This window comes from Bubalus bubalis, chromosome 21, assembly GCF_019923935.1.
Source record: "Bubalus bubalis isolate 160015118507 breed Murrah chromosome 21, NDDB_SH_1, whole genome shotgun sequence".
NCBI classification, from domain to species: domain Eukaryota; kingdom Metazoa; phylum Chordata; class Mammalia; order Artiodactyla; family Bovidae; genus Bubalus; species Bubalus bubalis.
Genome location: NC_059177.1, coordinates 55,576,876 through 55,597,510, shown reverse-complemented (window position 1 = coordinate 55,597,510; position 20,635 = coordinate 55,576,876). Strand labels below are relative to the sequence as shown.

The window sequence follows — 20,635 nt, the reverse complement described above, 5'->3', positions numbered from 1 at the left end:
TTTATTTTATGAAGTTAGCGGCTGGATACGTTAAGCAAATGTTTTCTTCATTGTGGCAGTCCGCGAAAACAATGGGGCAAGGGCAGCCCGGGTTGGGGGAGGTACCCCGGGGAGGCTCAGGCCTCCACCCCTCCTACCCCCAACCCCGAAGTCTCCGGAGAATGACAGGAAAAAATTAAAGACAGGGCTTTTCTTTTCGCGGTCACATGTCTGCGCTGCTGCTGTAATCAGAACCTGCACCAATTGGAAACGTTTCACCTCCTCCTCCTCCACGCCCCTCCCCCGGCACGTTTCGGAGCCGACCCGGTGGAGGACTCCGGGGAGTTTGCCAAACACAGCAAACACTGGGGCGTGAGCGGCCGGAGGGGGCTCGGCCTCGGATCTCTCTGCCTTCCTCCTCGGTTCCCTCCCTTCCACACTGTTTTCATTTTCTAGGACTTCCTCCTCCGGGCGCGGGAGGGGGAGGAAAGACGCTGCCGTGCGCCCGGGGTGTGTGTGAGTGTGTGTGTGGAGTATGCGGTGTAACATGCTGTAATGGGAGGGAGCCGAGCGGCGTCTGAGAGCCCTGGACTGCAGCGGCCGTTCTGATCGCCGGAGCACCTGAGCACACGCCTCCCCGAGCAAGGGCGACCTGTCCCTTCAGGTACGCGCGGCGGCCGGCCCGTCCGGGCTGAGCGGCTGGGTGTGTGTGTGTGCGGGTAACGAGCCGGCGAGGCAGCGCCCCAGGTCGGCGGCCGGTAGAGCGCGGAGCCCGGGAGGCGCCGGCGTGCGCGGCGCTCGGGCGGCTGTGCCGGCGTGGACGCCGACCCCCGGGCTCCCTTGCGCGCGGGCAGCTAGGCGAGCCGGTCGGCGCGAGAGGCGGGGGCCCGCGCGGGTCTGGAGCCGAGGGCGGCGGAGGTGCCTCAGGTCCTGCTCGAGTCCGCGGGCACTCGGCCGGCTGCATGGCGGTCGTGCGCCTGGGAAGTAAAGGGGCGGCGGGTACGGAGTCGGCCTCCAGTGTGGTCGTCGTCGTCACGACTGCGGTGTCCACCAGGTGGGAGACCTTACTGTGTGCGTGTGTGTGTGTGGGGGTGCTGGCCCGCAGTGGCGGGCACCTGGGCGCGCACGGGAGGGTCTTCTGCGTTCCCGCTCCCTGGGCCTTTGGAGTCCGGTGTGTGTCAGAGGCTGGTACCCAGCGCGCGCTGCGCGCCGGCTCCACGCACTCCCCGGGGTCGCGCACCGCCCCGGCCCCCGGCGGACATTGGCCGCCCGAGCGCGTGGGCACCCGCCGGGGAGGTGCAAGCTGCCTCCGGGCGCGCGGCGGAGGGGGGAGGGGAGAGGAGCCTCTCCCGGGCGCCCCAGGCCCCGCCCCCGCCTCCCGGCCGGCTCACCTGGGCCGGCGCCCCACCTGCCAGGCGCTGGGGGCGGGCCCGGGGGCGTGGCCTTGGCGGGCCCCGTGGAGCCCGGCAGAGCCCGGGCGAGGGCGGGCGGCGCCTCATTCCAGGGATTCCTCGCGCTCCCGCGCTCGCGTCCGCCGCCGAGCCGGCTCTAGGCGCGCGCCGCCCGCGTGTGCGTTTGGGTGTGCGGAGCGGCGGGGGTCAGTGCGGAGCGCGGGCGCGAAGGCGCCTGCGCGTGGGCGCACCCCTGGAGTGCGCCCCGCGGTCGCGCCCCTGCCTCTGCCCCCAGCGGGGCCCGGCCGGCCCGAGGTGGGCGCTCAGGGAGCCGCCCGGCGGTGAGTGCGGGAGAACCGGGCCGGGTGAGGGTTGGCTTGCGGGGAAATCAGGGATGGGCTGACTCGGAGCGGGACGGGGGCGTGCTCCTGGAAGGACTAGGTGGCTTGTTCTTGCGGGGCACTTCGAGGCTCCCGGAGGGAGAGCTCTAGCGTCTGGAGTGGAAGGTGTCTAGGAGTCGGCGGCGAGGCGGCGGCCAGCGCCCTGCAGCCCCATGGTCGTGGCCGCCGGCTAAGGACGGCTGTGGGGCGGGATCGCAGAGCTGGGCAGCCGGGACCGGCTCTTCCTCTCTGTATACTTCCTGCCCCCTCCCCAAAACAAGACGGCACACTCTTCCTGCAGCGAATGCAGGCCTCGCCGCCAAGCAAAGGTCTTTTCGTTTTTTGTTTTGCGTAAAGTCTCCTTTTATTCATCACTCGGAGACCTTTAAATATCTTAGGTTAGGATGACAGTACTTGCTGGGGCTATTAGTCTTTACGCGCGCTAACGGCAACTGTTCGTCTGTTTAAACCAGGTGATTTTTTTTTTTTTTTTCGATCAGTTTCACTTTGATCATTGGTGCTGTGTGTTTGCTAGTTGTATTTCCTTCTCTGCGGTTAATAAGAACCAGGAGCCTGGGGGGCGGGGGCGGAGGCGGGTCTTCTAGTTTCTACCAGCAGCTGGTTGCCCCCTGTATTCGAAAGGTACTGTCTCCTGTAGTTTGACTTTTTTCAAACTCAAGCCTACTTTGATGAAAACGAAGGCTCGCATCTGTTTCCTCTGAACATTCAAAGACAAAGGCAACAAGTGTTACTTCTATTAGTATTGGAAGGTCAGTTTTGCGTTCCATTTTAGCATACCAAAAACTTTTAACTCTTTCTCTGGCGTCAGAGTCCACAGACTTGTAATGTTCATTGTTTCCTGCTTGGAGCTGATGAAGTCTGCGCATGAGCCTGCGGGGCGTAGCGTGGGTCGTTTAAAGAGCCCTGAGGGGTCAGCGTCTCAAGGCTGTCCTGGGGTGGGGCGTGTTCTTGAAACAAGTTATCTGTCGTCTGTCTCTCAATCTCAGTGCTCTCATTTAAATAATGGATTAGGAAATACTTAGAAGTTTGTTGTCTGTAGTCTGGACAATTGTGTGTGTGTGTGTGTTTTGTGTTTCCTGTTGCGTCTGGCTGAAAAGTCATCTCCCTCCTAGTAGAAATGATGTAACCCCCTCAATTTGTTCTTTGACTTTGGCAGTGGTTTAATCCCAGGCTGATTGCCCTGGCCACTGTTTTCTCACACTTCTGGGCAGCCAGCCTTTGCTTTCCATTTGGAAGAGAATGCAAACTAATTTTTATGTTGACCAAAACACAATACAATTAAGAAGATAATTCTGCTATAAATAACCATGAACTGCATTCCAAAACTGTGAATGTTGCAGTAGAAACAACTCCCCCGGGCGTGCTTCTGGAGACTTGAACTCAAGAGTTATCCTTGTCACCTACTCAGTTTTGTGACCAGAAGAATTTCCTGCTAGTTAACAGTTTGCGCTTCATTTTCCTCTGTAAGAGCGTGATAAAATCTGTTCTGATATATCAGTTTCAGGAATTACAGGGAATAGTGTGCTTTGAAAAACATTTTGTGTTATGCTATTTATAAAAGTCTTTGAAGACTTCAAAGAGCTTCATAAACACCGTTGTTGCAACTTCTCCCTGCTGATTTAGAACTGCCACTCTACCTTGTAAAGATTGTAACCTCTCTTACAAAATGGTATCTTTGGAATGAACACTTTCCCTTTCTAATGGTCTGTTTGGTAAGAGTTCCATAGTGGGAAATTCCTTTTCACTCCTTAGGGAGCCGGCCTTGTCATCATCTTCTGGTGGTTGCCAAAACAAATCCTAAGAACGATTTTACTTTGTGTTTGTTCCAAGTGTCTCTCCTCCATAATTTTGCCGTGCTACTTTCAGTTTGCCTTAATTAAATCGTAAGTACTCATAATAAAAGCTGCTTTCCAGACTTGAGTATGACTTAAAAATGAGTCGCCATAAGTTTAGGAGGTAGAAGTCAAGTACACTGGGAAAATGCTAATGTAACTAAAATCATGACACTGTGTGTCAGTGTTAACATACCAATTTGTTTCTTGATTGTGTTAGACAAGCTGTTGCAGCTATAAGAACCTGGTGAAAGAGTTTGTTTTGTGTTTTTTTTTTTTTTTTTGGTGGGGGGTGGGGGTTAAGTTTCTGCCAGGTATGTTGACTGAGGCACGTCTGTGATTCTTTTAGGGAGCCTCTCTGAAGTCTCTGTGAGCTTAAGAGAAAAGGGGATACGACTGATCAGTCTCTAGCCATTTAGGATCTGTCCACATTAAAACAGATAAAAACCCAACAACTTAGAAATCAAACTGCCAAATGTTAATAATATAAACTGGCATGGTAGGGAAGGAAGGCGTGTTTGCAGGTGGTGCTGAAATCAGAAAAATCAGTGTTTGCAGGTGTCTGAGGCCTGATAACTGGATACAGTTGATCCTCATTATTCGTGGATTTCTGTATTTGTGAATTTGTCTCCTCAGTAAAATTGATTTGCAGCCCCAAATCAGGACTTGAGGCAGTTTCATCCTAGGCACAGGGGTTCAGCATTCACTAACTTAAGAGTTCTCAGAGGCTTTACAGAACATGTCAATGGCAAATGATGAGAACTGACCATATTTCCATATCTGATGCAGATAAGGAAAGGCCTTTCTAGTGATGCAACGTGTTATGGGTCAGAAGACTTTTCTAGGCTGCTGATAGGTGGGGAGTGGAAATTTTGGCGCAGTGGGGAGCTCGACTCGTGGAAAGTTTGCCAACTTGGGCTGTAATGTAGGTCACGTCACTCATTCCTGGGGGTGACAGATCCCTAAGAGGACCTGTTAGCACTTCTGAATAGGAGATTCTCAGTATCCTAGGCAAACAAGTGACAAGAACAAGCATGTCCAGAGTAAACTGAAAATGCCTATGAGGTGCTGTGGAAGGCTGAGGTGTCGAAAATAGGTTCACAGTAGCCTAAATATGAGAAAAGAAAAGATAATTCCTGCATCTATTGGACAACCATGTTGAAAATCGTGGTAATTGGTAGTTTACTCCAAAAGTCCAGATTTGAAATTTCATTTTCCCTCCTTGGACATGGTGGTGTTAGTGTGGGCCCCCCTTACAGGCATCTTCCAGTGGGTTTTTTGTGCAGTTGGGTGACCTTCAGCCAGCAGTAAGAATTTTGCACTGGCATTGAGCAGCTTCACCCAAAGGGTGTGAAATACACGATAACCTGCGTTTGGTTTCGCAGCTGTAAGTCTATATAGGTGGCCCTCAACAGGCGCATGGTCGCTTCCGTACTGTCCATGTGTTTGCACAGCTGACACCGATGCCAAACTGTATTATAGTAGCTAAGGGTTTTAGTTATTGTTGGCCAGTTTGTCACCAGAATCATCAAGGTGACGAAATATCACCCCCCCACCCCTCCCCGGCGCGGGGGAGGGGCGTTGCTGAGGGTGCCCATAGACTCAAGCCTCGGACCACTTTAGTATCAGAAAAGCTAAGATGGTTGAGTTGAGTGCTCATGCAAAGATTTCCATCCAGAGTGGTACCTGTGATTCAGCCCAGCTGGCTGTGTTGATGACGTGTTGGGAGGTACGGATGATCAGGAGACAGAACTGAGTTGATGGCAGGCACCTGATCCTGGTTCCTGATACCTGAGATGTCCCACATGGGGAGAAAGAGATTGGAGGCCGCCCAGCCTATGGATCTGCCCTATTGAGCGTTCACGGGGTGGGGGAGGGGGGGCACGTTAAAGCCTTACAAGAGGTATACACCCCTGTACTAACTTAGTTTTCTAGAACAAGGGGAGCAGCACCAACAGAGCTGTTTCTCATCCTGGGGCTTATCCCCTGAAAGAAGCCATAAGTGAAGTGAAGTCGCTCAGTCGTGTCTAACTCTTTGTGATCCCATGGACTGTAGTCTACCAGGCTTCTCTGTCCATGGGATTTTCCATTGCCTTCTCCAGGGGATCGGCCTGACCCAGGGATCGAATCCAGGTCCCCTGCATTGCACGCAGACGCTTTACCCTCTGAGCCACCAGGGACGCCTGAAAGAAGCCATACTAGGGGCCTTAAACAAATATGTTTTTAATTCCCTGGAAATAAGCATAGAACTCGTAGAAGTATTGTTTATACTTCAGACATTTCAACCGTCAAATGAATTTTCAGAAAACATTCTGTGTAGAAGTAAGGAGTTGGATACAAGGGGAAGTGAGGCAAGTCCTTCTCACATTGTAGATGTATACATTTCAGGAAGACAGGTCCGTAAATCAGGCCCAGGACACGTCCCAATAAGAGAAGTTGGACAAGCAAAGGATCCATCCATTTATACTCTGTCTTTGAAAGTACGACCATTGAAAGAGTATTATGAATAAAGACTGGCTTTCTGTTGGGGAGTGTGGCATACAATTTAACGTTGTAAGAACTACAAACAGCAATGTGAAATTTTTCAGATATCGTTTACTGAACCTTCAGAGTTATCCCTTGTAGTTTAATAGCAGGTTGTGTTGAGCATGACTAAGTGGAAACCGACCTTCCTGATACTGAACCTGTTCTTGGAGTTTGAAGTCCTCAGGGCTTATGTTAATTCCTGTGCAGCTGGAGTCCCAAGAATCCTTTGGCATTGCTGCCAGATTCATCTGCCCCACTCTGCCCAGCCGACTTGGTGCGAGAATCTTCTTACCTGCCTTGGTTACTGTTCATGGGACTCTGCTTCTCTCTATTCAGAGGAAGTGAAATACATCCTGGTTTTCGTGTTCCCAGGAGGGGAGGGCTTGCCTCCTTTGCTTTCTCCAGAAATTATCAGATGGTTCCTCGTATACATCTCAAGGTATGGGGGAAAGAGCACAGGGCTAGAAGGTTTGCTGGAAGGTATTCTTTATTTTTGGTTTTGATTGTGTGTTTTGTCAGATAACTTAAGCTAAAACACTGCTTTCTCTCCAAAAGGTCTTGATGAAAATTAGCTGAAGAATTAGTAGCAAAAGCATTGGATGGTGAGTCAGGAGACTTGGATTTTAGAGTTAGCTTCTTTAGGAAGTCAGCTTACATTCTTAGCACCTTGGTTTTTCATCTGTAGAAAGCTATAATCTATTTGGCCAACTCACGGTGAGAATCAGTGAGGTAATGTATGTGAGTATGTCATGAAAAGCACAGCTGCACAGCTGTGAGGTGTCATCTGTGACAATGCCAAGATAGTGCTCACTTGCCTTTACTGGGCATTTTCAGTTATGAGGTTGTATCATTTAATTCCATTCACCGGGCATTTTCAGTTACATTGTTATCATTTAATTCCATTCAGTGGGCATTTTCAATTATCTTATATCATTTAACCCACATGCCAAGCTTGTGACCTTATGAAGTAGGCAGCCTTGTTAAGTTTTCTTTAAGTGAGCAAAGGTGGATCCAGAGAGGTTAAATGACCCCTGCAATTGGTGCTAGGCATTTGAAGTATGGAACATCATAGGCTGAGTAAGTGCTATGCTAAGTCACTTCAGTTGTGTCCGACTCTGTGTGACCCCATAGACAGCAGCCCACCAGGCTCCCCCGTCCCCGGGATTCTCCAGGCAAGAATACTGGAGTGGGTTGCCATTTCCTTCTCCAATGCATGAAAGAGAAAAGTGAAAGTGAAGTTGCTCAGTCGTATCCGACTCTTAGCGACCCCATGGACTGCAGCCTACCAGGCTCCTCTGTCCATGGATTTTCCAGGCAAGAGTACTGGAGTGGGGTGCCATTGCCTTCTCTGAGGCTGAGTAAGTAAACGTATTGAAATATAGGGCTCAGACTTAGGTTTTCTGATGCTGAAATCGCTGTTCCACTAATTTAACAGATGGTAAAGCGTAAGAAGGAAACAGTGTTACACGAATGAGAGAGGCTTCTAGCAAGAAGACCAGAGGCACAGATCTGCGAATTGAATGTTAACAGAAAGAATGCATGTGTTGCCCGAAGTTACTGGGGCCCCAGTTGGACACACTGTGGTGGAGAAACAGCCAGGAGGTGAATTCACATCTGCTTGATGTGCCTGAAGCTCTGCCTGCGTGTGGTCACCAGAATCTGGTGGCGATTCAGTCTGAAATTTCATTTCAGTCAGCCTCACTGAGCTGCACGGCCAGCCACATGGACCTCAGAGTGCTCCACCTTCGGTGTAGGTTGCTGCTGGGGCAGCGGCTTCACGTTGCCTTTTCGGTAGTCTCTACACAGTGTTTAGCAGACAGGAGACACCCAGTGAAAGCCTCTGACTTCTGGAGGGTCCCAGGGGCCGCACACCTGCTGCCGTGGTGAGATCCTTCATGCTGTAGGCTTGGCCTACAGTTGTGTTTATTAGCTGAGGCTGAGCTCAATGAGCTCAGGAAGTGGTCCTGATGGAGTGAGGATGGGACAAGGCCAGCAGGGATTCGGGATACTGAAGAGTGTGCATCTGGGAGCTAGACGTGCCATCAGGGTCCCAGGAGAGTGATGTCTTCCTGTTTCGGGGTTTTGGCCAAGTGATGGCGTGGCAGGAACATTGGGGGGTTTGAGCCTCTCCCCACCTTCACCAGTTTCCACCTTTAGCCGAGACTCGTGGTGATGGTGGTTTAGTCGCCAAGTCATGTCCAACTCTTACGACTGCACGGACCCCCCAGGCTCCTCTGTCCATGGGATTTCCCATGTGGGAATACTGGAGTGGGTTGCCATTTTCTTCTCTAGAGCATCTTCCCAACCTCAGGATCGATCTCAGGGCTCATGCGTTGCAGGCAGATGCTTTACTGGCCGAGCCACCGGGGAAGCTGAGACTCACACTCTTTGCTGTATTACAGTGTGGTTGGGCCGCTGTCACTGAAGGAGCTGTGCAGTGAGCCAAGCCTGGTGCTGGATTGTTTCACCTTGGAAATCTCCTTGGAAGACTTCCATGACATATCTTGAACTTCTGTTCCCTTGCCTGAAAAAAAAAAACAACTAATACACCCCATAATTCTATTCCCACAATGGGGTTCATGTCCTCTTGTGGGTCTGGAAAAAAAAAAGCTTCCTTGGTGGAAACCCAGAATAATGGTGTTCACATTTAGAGCTGAGCTTTTCATCAGCACTGAATATCCCTACATTTTAGTAGCTTTATCATTGATAACCTGTGTCTGCCTGCTTAGTTGCTCAGTCACGTTTGGCTCTTTGCGACCCCATGGACTGTAGCCCACCAGGCTCCTCTGTCTATGGGATCTCCAGGCAAGAATACTGGAGTGGGTTGCCGTTCCCTCCTCCAGGGGATCTTCCCGACCCAGGGATCAAAGCCGCATCTCCTGAATTGGCAGGCGAATTCTTTACCACTGAGCCACGTGGGAAGCCCCTCATTGATACCTTTTCTTAATTCTTCACAATAAGTTGAAAGAATGTATTATTGGGGATAAGGAAGTCTCAGAAAAGGAATATGGGCTGGCAGAGAAAATACCATTTCCTGGGGGAAAAAAAAACACCAAAGTATTTGTTCTCTTCATGATGAGGTATGTTCATAATTGACAACAACCACACAAAAAAAAGGGTGAATGGACTGGACCAGAAATGGGTTGCAGGGCAGCAGATCCCTTGTAGATGGACTTCATGTCTTTATATAGAACGACATTCCTCTCCCTTTAACGGGGTTATTACTGTCTTCTGGGTGTCAGCGTTTCAAGTGATTATGTTTTTGGTGATCGTGATACTGTAAAACCCATCACGGAAATGGGAACACTTCACTGGTGGGTACTTATATTAATTTTCCGGATGCCGCGTAATCTTTTGCAAAAGTTTGTAGGTGATTTATGGGTTCATAAAGGATATAAAATAAACCAGACTCGTCTCTCCACTGTTTAAAACTTCAGACCATTCAAGGACTTTTCCCTAGGAATAAGATCTCAGCTCCGTCACACCCCGCAGAGGACGAGTGACCTGGCCCATGCCACCATCCCGCATTGCCCCCATCTCCTTGGCCATGATCCCAGCAGCCCCCTGCGTCCACAGGGTCAGCTTGGCCTGTCCCCTGCCTCCCCGTCACAAGCCTAATGGCTCTCATCCTGTGGGTCTCTCATCCCAGAGAAATCTTCTCTGTCTCAAGTAGTGGCCAGTGCCCTTTTTCTGGTGCGTTTAGCATTATTTGCAGTTTATTGTGTTCATATATATATTTTCAATGCATATGCAGTCTTTTAAAAACTGTTAATTTGACTTCATTGGGTCTCAGTTGCGTCATGAGGGATCTCTCGTTGACGCACATGGACTCTCTAGTTGTGGCACTTGGGTTCAGGAATGAAGGCGTGTGGGTTAGCTGTCCGACCAGGGATCAAACCGGTGTCGCCTGCATCACGCTGCGGATTCTTAACCCTTGGAACATCAAGGAAGTCCCCTGTTCACGTATGTTTTGACAAATAGTTATTTTAATACATGAAAAGCTCTTTCACTTCTCCTAACACTCTGTGAGGCAGGAAATATCAGCGTACCCGTTTTACGGGTGAGGACACAGATGTAGAGCGACTTCTCAGGTCACACAGGAAGTGGCTGAGCCCAGGCCGACTCACAGGGTTAGTGACCCCCCGGCCCCAGAGAGTCCGCTCTCCAATCCCCACGGTGCCATCATGCTCATTTCCAGTGGGGTGTGACCCTCTCTCAAATACTGTAGCCATAGTCCTCCCCCCCGCCCCCCACCCCCGCCACGTTACTCACATGTTTCACTGGGTGTCCTGGGCTGTGGATATTGTCTGAAATGTAAATTTCAGACGTCTGTTTTGTTTGACTGTTATCTTCCGCCTTTCCTTGCTGAGGTCTTCTGTGCCTGCATAATGCCTGGTCCTTGGTCCTCATCTCCCTGCTGTGTCCCCTGTCGTCCTTATCTCACGCCTGGTTCCCACAGAAGCCTGCCCTCTGGCCCGCCAGTGACTCCTGACTGCACCCCTTCCGGTCACACCATCCTCCCGTCACCTGCTAAACCATAGCATCCCTGACCCTACTCCCCCAGCCCGCTCAGGGGCTCACCACTGCCCGCTGGTTGCCTGCTCCAGTGACTGGAAACCGGTCTGGCCAGCCGTGGGCTCCCTCCTGGGCCTCCACCCACATCTTGCTTCCCAGACTTTGCTGCTGCTCCCCTACGAGACTCCCAGTCCTGACCGGGCTGATTCGTCTCCCTCCCTGATTCTCATTCCTCCGCTGTGCCTTCCCTCAGGCTGTGGGTCCAACAGGACTGTACACGTAAGGATCAGGGTACTCACACTCAGGAAGTATTCAGACCGTGTGATCCAGGTGGCTGGGAGAGGTCTGCGAGGAGAGACTGCCCAAGGGAGAGGGATGGGAGGGAAACCTTTGAAGTGGCTTTTTTAAGGCACACACACACACACACACACGTTCACGGGGTAAACGCTTGAGCTGACAATGATCTCTCTTTTATCCCACACGACACATTTTACTGTTAAATTTTGCCTTTTGTTACCCTGTTCCATGTACTTCACGAACGAGGTTGTAATGTCTTAAAAGCAGGCGTGATCTCTTCTGTTCCTCTGTGACCTGTCTGCTGAACTCAATAGTTGTGTAATAAAAGTTGGTGGGTGGCATTAATAAGATTGCAGCAGATGGCAGGTGCTTCGTAGGGGACCTTTAAAGCACCTAATTTCTTATCTACCTACTTTGAACCTAAATCACTTGGGAAGAATAAGCATAAATATGTGCTCTTCCGCATGCTTGAATTCTGGACCTACTTCTGTGTGTCCTTTGGTATCTCTATGCTTCGATATTTTGCCTCTGGGCAAATACTTTGTGTAAGAGGCATATGTTAACATGTATCTTTGGGTGTTTAGAATTTTGAAAGAGTTGTGCTTCAGCTTACTGAAGCAATTAATTTAGGAATTGTGAGCCTAAATACCGACCTACAGAGTAGACTGCTTATCAGCATTTACTTAATCAAAATAAAAGACTTGCAACTCACACCTTTCCTGAATAGGGAGCTGGCTTGGGTGAACAGAGTAACTGAGTTTTCGTGCATTCAGCAAGCCTTTTCCTGTCAATGTGTCCCAGAGTTTCATTTTCTCCACCTTTGAGCAAGTTCCCGATTCTTAACTCTGGAGGTGATCTTTTCTATTGTATAAGAAAGATGAGGACTGTGCGTGTCATTCATTTTACTCTCGAGTGCCTCTGAGTTTACTTGCTCCCTCCTTGTCTCTGAAAAAGAAGAAATTTACTATTTACGTGTCCTCCCTGCCTCTCAGAGCCTTCTTGGACTCTCCTCTTTCATGTTGAGACTGGAGTAGGTTGCCATTTTCTCCTCCGGGGGATCTTCCCGACCCAGGAATCGAACCCGAGTCTCCTGAAACGTAGGCAGAATCTTTACCATCTGAGCCACCAGGGAAGCCCCATTCATTGCGCTCTGCCCATCACATCAGATCATCCCCTGCCTTCAGCTTCCTGTTCTGCAGATTGTGTCTGTAAGCTGCTATCAGGATAACTTTCCTGGAATAGCACATCGATGGCCAACTCATTGCTTGGCTCAGAGATTTCAGTGGGTCCTTCATTGACACAAAATCCAGCCCAAATCCCGTGAAAGCCCTCTGTTCCCCAGTGACGTGGCGTCAGTCCAGATTTCCATCCTTGTCACTCACTTCCTGGCCCCACACCACTCATCTTGCTGATTTGGCCGCTGGTTCTTGAGTGTGTTCCACTTCTGTCCTTCCCTTCTGTATTTGTCCCTTCATCCTTCAGAGGCTCACCTCACCTTCTGTTTTCTCCACAAAGCCTTTCAAAATTTGTTGGAATTTCTACAGGATTTTTTTTTTTCAATAGCACTGTTTTCGCACTTAGCGCATTTCTTCCTAATCCTTGACTTCTCTAAGTATCCCCTAAGAGATGTTTAAGGTTAAAAGAAGGGCCAATGAAATTTGAGAGATTTCAAGTATATAGGACTGCCCTCCCTACCACCTTCGCCCGTGCAGAAGGCACAGCAACCCATCAAAAGCCCAAGAAGGAAAAGAAATCGCTTGATGTGGTTTATTCTGGTGTTTCCCAAACTTATTTATCATAGAAAAAAATTTTTCCTCACAAAATATGAACATCCAGTGAAACACTTGGGGGAAAAACTCTGCCTTAAACTAGCTTTCTTGTTGGCATGTCTACTGTATAAATTGAAAGCTCTTTGAAGCCAACTGCTGGGCTCTGTTTATTTTTCCTGCCTTGGTACGTAGTCAATAAAGTTTATTGAATGAAATCACATTGCAGGATCAAGAGTGTATGTTTTTTTTTGAGGCCTGACGTATGAATACTGTAAAACAAAGCTGCTCTGCTCTGTCTAGTACTAGCCCATACAGTTTTGTTCAGTCTTTAAGCCGTGTCCGGCTCTTTTTGACCCCATGGACTGCAGCACGTCAGGCGTCCCTGTCCTTTGCCATCTCCCAGAGTTTGCTCAAATTCATATCCGTTGAGTCACTGATGCTATCTAACCATCTAATCCTCTGCTGCCCGCTTCTTTTGCCTTCAGTCTTTCCCAGCATCGGGGTCTTTTCAAATGAGTTGGTTCTTCGCATCAGGTGGCCAAAGTATTGGAGCTGCAGCTTCAGTCCTTTCAGTGAATATCCAGGGTTGATTTCCTTTAGGATTGACTGGTTGGATCTCCTTGCTGTCCAAGGGACTCTCAAGAGTGTTCTTCAACACCACAGTTCAAAAGCATCAATTCTTTGGCACTCAGCCTTCTTTATGGTTCAACTCTCACATCAGTACATGACCACATACACAGTAGGTACTCAGTAAAGGCTGAAGAATGCTGAATAAATGCTGAGTGTATCTAAAGGGTGCACTTAAGGTATTTTTTCTCAGTTGAACTGACAGGATCTATTTTCCTAATAACTGTGAGTGCATGCGTGTGTGTGTATATAGTTTTAAATCTCAAACAGGAATTTTTCTAGGTTTTCCACCACCTTCAGCTCTTCTTCAGTGTTTGCTTTTATAGCTGTGCTGTAATTTAAGAAAACAGAATTAAAAATAAAAATCCAAGTTTTATTAAAAAGCGTGATAGGTGGCAGTGATCGCTACAAAATAATGACATTTTAGAATAAAGATCCCTTTTGGACTTAAAATGCCCTTTAACTCAGCAGTGGAATTCACACAATTTTCATGACTCCATTGCATATTTTAAGCTCCACAGCTTTGTAGCGTCTCTTAGCTCAGGAGGCAAAAGAACAGAGCGATTCAGTCGTTGTAATTTTTGTTAAAACTAACAAACCAACAGCCACCACCACCGCAACAGAAGCGTTGCTGGCGTCATGCTGTGCTCATAGAGTAGCCTTTGTTCTAAGAAGTGATTTTACTGGGTACGTCTGGACAGGCCTGCTGTTATATGTACATGTAAACATTTATAAGCACAGATAACATGGCACGAATATTCACAACCTGCCTTCTTTTAGTCCTGACTTGAGCAGCCTCCTGGAATTGGCACGGTTCGGCTCAGTGGGCAGAATGGAGTTTAGCCCCTTTCTCGGTCTGTTCCCGAACCGCGTCTGTTGGCTTTCGTCCCGGGCCAGAAAAAGTTTCATCTTCAGCCTTGGGATCTGCATCTAATGGAGGAGTCACCATCTCATGAGTAACTGCCAGAATTCTAGAAGAATCTTTTGAATTCCTTTTAAATTCTTCTTTTCCCTTCTAGGCTCCAACCAGGAATGGAGACCCCATTGGATGTCTTGTCAAGGGCCGCATCGCTGGTACACGCTGATGACGAAAAACGTAAGTCAGGAATCCATTCTAAGTGCTTTGCACCTCTCCCCCCTTGCTTCCTGCAACGTCGTAACATCAGGTGTTTCTCCACATGGTTTCGGGGCTGCACGCTGTGAACCTGGCTTGTTTTCTTCAGAGATAACAGCTTGGCGTCCTTATTTTTGTTTTCAAGAGCCAGAACATGTCAGTCTTGTAAATGATATCTTTGGATTCTAGGGCTTCAGCTGTTAACCTCAGGAAGTCCTTTCCTCTGAAAGATGCTCTTAAGCGGGACGTGGAGTAGAGATGCTCCTTCCGTGTGTCTCTAGAACTTTCGATAAATAGGTGTTTGTCAATAGACTGACTGACCAGCAGAGAACTAGAGACGTGAAGACTCATCCAGAATCATCTGTCATTGGAAGTGTGTGTATAATGGGAAATAGTCGTGCAAATCCCACCTGTACAGCTGAGAGAGGGCACATACTGGGGTGGGGTATGCCCACATACTGGGGTGCGGTGGGAGAGGTGTAGAAGAGGGGAGAACACCGATGTTGGAGGGTTGCTTGCCACTGTGTTAAAGCTATTTTCCTGCTCCTCCTCAGGCACCTTTGTTTTTAAATGCTATTGTTCACTGTTGGTATTTGCAGAAATGACCATTTTCTGTGGAAGCTAGGTCGAGGGTTCTTTTTACTAAGCCCTGAAATGCTACTAACAAAAGATTTTTTGAGGTGGAACTTTCATACATGGTAAGTTCTGGAAGGAGGAGCAACTCTCTGGGTTAGTTCTTGACAAGTTTGGCAGCCGGAGCGCACGTTCCTTGAGACGTGAGATCTGCTTTTACACTCGCTGGTAGGACTTTTGCTTGTCTAAGCCTCAGCTCTCTCGCTAGTCACAGGAAATGGCAAGAGCTGCTTCCGAAGTCTTTGTGAAGATGACCTGGGCCACTGTGTGTGTAGAGCTTGCCGTAGCCTCAATTGCTGGGGCCGCTGCCGTGCCCTGTCCTGCGCGCGCTGCATGGGGCCCTCTGGTGGGACCTGATCTACTCCTTTATGTTGTTACAGCGTCTGCAGCGTCGCCCCCTCCGCTGCCGCTCACGCACGACCATCTTTAGATGAGTGATTGCCTGAAATAGCCGTTGAAGTTTGTTTTTTTCCCCCAGCCTTTTACATAATGTACATCTGTAACTATCCCTTCCTAAGTAACTGAAGCTCAGGGATGTTAAGCATCATACTCAAGGACATTGAGCTCCGCAGTGGCAGCTCAGGTTGTAGACTTTTTATCAAAACAACAGCAACAAAAACCCCTTTATGCTGCTAAGATTGCAGCATGTGTTACTGACTTGAAGAGCTGGTTACAGATTTCTTTAAACATTACTATAGCCAATTTAGAAGCTTTTTTTAAAAAAATATAAGACAATATTTTGAGTTTCTCTGTTTTGTGATGTTGAGTTCGGATCAGTAAAACAGCATCGTGTTTGTGCATATGAAAAATAAGTGATGCCCTTGGAGTGGCTTTTGTGTCCTGAGTGTAGAGAGGGTGAGTTCCTTCTCCTTCTCTACTACGTTCTTGGGTCCCCTCCCAGAGCCCAGCTTTAGGATCCGTCTGCTCAGCCTGGAGGCCTGAATAGCGACCAGTTGTGTGAGCAGTACATGTGGATAAGGGGCATTTCTGGGTGGGCAAGGGCAGTCCTGCCTTCATGGAGCTTGCGTTGCTCGCTAGTCGTGTCCAACTCTCTGCGACCCCCTGGACTGTAGCCCACCAGGCTCCTCTGTCCGTGGGATTCTCCAGGCAAGAACACTAGAGTGGGTAGCCATTCCCTTCTTATGGAGCTTATGAACCGATTTCTGCATTGAGTCTGGCGGCTGTGAACTGTTCAGCAGGGGAGGCTGGGCGTGCTTGTGACATAGACGCCAGGCGGCTGCGGTGCCTGCAGCGTGGGGGAGCTGTTTTCACAGAAACCGAAGGACGCTGCCAAGGGAGAGAGGAGTTCTACCTTCCTCCTGCGATGAACCCAGTATTAGTGCTTTAAGAGGACGGATGGATGCCTGTGTAGGTCAGAAGGATCACAGGGTAGACTTTGTTCTGGGCTCCAGTTGGTTTAAAAGTGGGCCGGCGTGGTTCTGGGGTCCCCTCTGTAATGGTTTCAGCATCTCTGGACCACTTTTGACATTTAAAGATGGGGGGGAAAAAGTTCAAAGATGTCTGTAATTGTTATTATTAACACGGGCAGCATTTTTGAGAAACTGTTTTGCTATGGTGCTCCGCACTTCACCCACAAGAGAGCAGAGCCCAAGAACCAGAAATTCACTGTATTTTTTTTTTACCTAGCAGTGTAAGGGCATGAAACGTCAGGCATTAAGTTCACAGCCTTTCTGTGGATTTCTTCAGACCCATTTGAGCTTTTTCAGCCTGATTCAGCGCTCTCTGCCCTAGATTAATTCTGTTTTAGCTTCTGTTGTAAGTTGCTCTTATACTTCACATTCTCCTCAATTTTAAAAAAAGTCTTGTGTATGTAATCTGATGTGGGTGTCTTATTACAAGCAGAAAAATGTTCTACTACTAGAGATCAGGTTTCTAGCTCATGTGGGTGACCTCAGTGGTTCTCTTTCCTTTTGCTGCTGGGGAGCCAGAGACTTGGGCATTTTTGAAGATGCTATTGTTTTAGCATTTGGAGGAGAACAGTATCTGTTAGGAGCTGAGTACTTAATGCCTGATAGCCTTAAGGCTTCGTTATGTCTACCAGTGAAGAATCAAAGAAATACCTTAACCGTACACTGCAGAGATAAAGTCAATAGTGAAATGGTGGTTTTGTGGAAACACAATAGCTACTTATCTGGATGGCCTAGAAGGAATACGCTTACTTAAAATAATCATTTCACTGCTCATGAGACATTGATTGAATCAGCACCCTGAGTAATCCTGGAAGGTACTTAATGAAAATGCAACACGATGGCCAATTTTCCATGTGCTTGAAGAATCTCTCTTTGCAGGGATTATCAATACTGGTGCTGGGAGCACACACAATAGCGTGTGCTCGGCGTGTCCAACTCTTTGCGACCCCATGGACTGCAGTGATTTCCCAGGCAAGAAGACTGGAGTGGGTTGCCATTTCCTCCTCCAGAGGATCTTCTTGACGCAGGCATCAAATTCACATCTCTTGGGCCTCCTGCATTGGCAGGAGGGTTCTTTACCGGTAGCACCACCTGGGACCTCAACCTTTTACCAAGCCCATTTTTTAGGAGTCAAACTTTTGAGGAGAGAATTCGAGGACAGGACGCATAGGCACCGATGTTTATATTAGTAACAGCACCTGGGTGTGTCTGTACCGGGACACGGCACTTCACCATGATATGTACAGAATGTTTTCTTTTTGGTAATTTTGTTTTTATGTGTCTTGATTATGAGTTCTTTTATCTGTTGACTTCCTCAGGCTGGAATAATTTTAAGGAGCGTGTAGCTTTCTTTTTGAGGATTCTGGTGGCGGGGACAGTACCTTTGTTTCATCTAACGAATACTCATATGATCTGAACAAGCCAAATGAGGTTAGCGTGAGTGACTCACGGAGAGCGGTAGGGAAAAAAGGTGGCTTTCACAGTGTTGCTGTTGCATCTGCTCCTAGAAATTCAGTGACTCCTTGTGTGGTGAAGGTCACTGAACACTGACTAATTGATGAAGCATAAATTACCGCTATCCTTCCAGGGAAAGCATTCCTGGGAGCACTGCCTTTTTGTTATCATGGGGACTGATGCCCCAGATGTGTGGACATTTGCATTATATAGATTCTGTTTGGAGGAGGAAATGGCAACCCACTCCAGTATTCTTGCCCGGGGAATCCCATGGACCAAGGAGCCTGGCAGGCGGTATCCATGGGGTCACAAAGAGTCAGACACGACTGAGTGACTAAACAACAAACAGGGTTCTGTTTGGGGCTTCCCTGGTGGCGCAGCCATAAAGAATCTGCCTGCAACGCAGGAGACATGAGACTCTGGTTTGATCCTGGGTGGGGAAGATCCCTTGGAGGAGGAAATGGCTACCCACTCCAGTGTTCTTGCCTGGAGAATCCCATGGACAGAGGCGCCTGGAGGGCGAGAGTCGGACACGACCAGAGTGAGCACATGGATTCCAGCTCGTCTGCACACCCTTCATGCCCCAGCGGTTAGTCAAAGGTTAAATCATAAACCTATCGATTTAACAGTAAAGAGGAGTCGCGCTCGCACTCTGTCTTCTCCGATGGACTTCTGTCCTCCCGGGCGGCCAGCACTGCCTGCCAGTCAGGTCACCGTGTGTGTAGATCCTGGTGCCATAGGCGGTGCCTTCCTGTGCCCAGAGCAGCTGGGGCCGCCCCGCGTCCTTTCTCTCTCTCTCCATTCCTCCCGTCTTCTTGTCTTTGCTCTCCACACCTGACACTGTGGCTTTCCAACATTTTGGCCAGGGCCCAGAAGAAGAAAAGCTTTCACTTTGTGACCCTCGGACTCATACTGACATAACTGATAGAACAACTTCATGAAACAGTTCTTACCCTCACTCTTGCACAGTTATAGCTTGAGTTGTCTGTATTTCTTTGCATTTTACTTTGTCTGAGTAAAAATTGGGTCGTGACTCATTATGTTGACTTGAGGATCTGCAAATGAACTGGGTGGGACCTGTAGGTGAAAAAACAAGAATTGGTTTTTTATCTCCTTCCTTGGATAAACTTGTTTCTGGCTCCTCCGTTTATGTCCTGGGGAGCTTGACTAACCGCTGGGGCATGAGGGGTGTGCAGACGAGCTGGAATCCTTGTGCGGCTGGACAGGGTGACGTCATCACATTGTTCTCGGTCAAGAGCCCTGGAGGCCTTGGCACACCCACTCAGAGCGAACAGGACTGCCCCTTTAGAAGCCGTTCTGCCGTAGCCTAAGGCTGTCCTCTTCTGATTTTTAAAGTCAGTGCTCAAGAAAGCGGTCACTCTCCTTCAGTTAAGTCTGTTTAGGTCCCTCTTGTTCCCCCAAAGCATGCTCCATTGAGACTGCCCAGTAGACCCTGATGGGGAGCATGCCGATCAGATCCTTTGCAGCCTAAGGTGATGGCTTTGGTCACTGCATTTGTGCTGTGCATCCTTTGTGTTCTAGCACCTGTAGAGACACCATGTATCCAAGACCTAGGCTTTCTGTGGCCATGATTTCCAGAGAGGAGGGAAGGAGTCTTGGTAAGCATTCTACAGTTGCCTCCCCAGCATGGGTCCCTCCCCCCAGGTGTGAGTTACTGAGTCACTGGTCCAGTAATACTCCTCGGGGACTTCTGGATCTGCCTCTTTAACCAGGAGGGGCTGGATGCTTCTAGGTGTGAGATGAAGTAATTCTTGGGCTATTAAAGTGACCGCTTTAACCAGGTTCTCCAGTTGTTCATGGATGTGTGCTCAGTTGCGTTTGACTCTTCTCAGCCCCCTGGACTGTAACCAGCCAGGTTCCTCTGCTTTGAGATTTCCCAGGCAAGAATACTGGCGTGGATTGCCACTTCCTCCTTCAGGGGATCTTCTCAACCTCGGGACGGAACCTGGGTCTCGAGAGTCTCCTTCATTGGCAGGCGGGTTCTTTACCTGAAGCGCCACCTGGGAAGCCCCCCCGTTGTTTATAGTTCTCTTCCTATTTCCTTCTGTCTCTCTATATGTACGTATGTATGTAGTGTTTGTATATGTGTACACACACACATATATGTGGGTTAATTTGACAGCAAATGGCAGATATTATGCCTCTTTACTTTTTACACAAGTACTTACGTATGTATTTCCTATGAACAAGAACATTCTCTTGCATAACCACAGTTTGGTTATCTTTATTACAACCTGACTTAAATATACATAAGCATAAAACTGGGCATAAAATCTTTACGCGCATAGTTCTTTTACAACTTCATAGCCAGAACTTGAACCTACAATTTAAACGTAGCCCATAAAAATTCGCCACGATCCAGCAGATGACGATAAATCCAGCTCTGCTAGCGTGTGGCGCCCGGCACTGCTGCGCCGCGGTCGGTCCCTTTGACGTCACCCTGCCCGTCCAGCCGTGTGTCCTTTGCCACAGCTCCCCCACCACTTTATCTCTGCAAACTCTCGTAAAGTATTTCCCTGCATGCGTTATGGTGGCATAAACCGGTGTGCTTTTAGCGCAGAGACCTCCGTTTCATACTAGGTTTGTTTCTGTCCTTTTCTTATGAGACCCGGGGGGAAAACACAAACACACTCACCAAAATCGTG

General features: G+C 48.8%; 1 protein-coding gene across 11 annotated transcripts in view; it reads left to right on the top strand.

The window, feature by feature from the left end:
• Positions 1-312: 312 nt before the first annotated feature.
• VGLL4 (vestigial like family member 4) overlaps positions 313-20,635 on the top strand; it is a 161,462-nt gene continuing 141,139 nt past the window's right edge. The window contains exons 1-2 of one of the 11 annotated variants that reach the window (XM_045163867.1): positions 313-643; positions 14,357-14,433. In XM_045163867.1, coding sequence (XP_045019802.1) covers positions 14,370-14,433 — 64 coding nt within the window. In that variant the 5' untranslated portion in view covers positions 313-643; positions 14,357-14,369. Of the gene's footprint in view, positions 644-847; positions 1,034-1,488; positions 1,712-1,841; positions 2,224-2,381; positions 2,521-6,248; positions 6,404-14,356; positions 14,434-20,635 lie in introns of those variants that run through there. The other 10 variants (XM_045163874.1, XM_045163864.1, XM_045163871.1 and 7 more) reach the window with 10 other exon arrangements.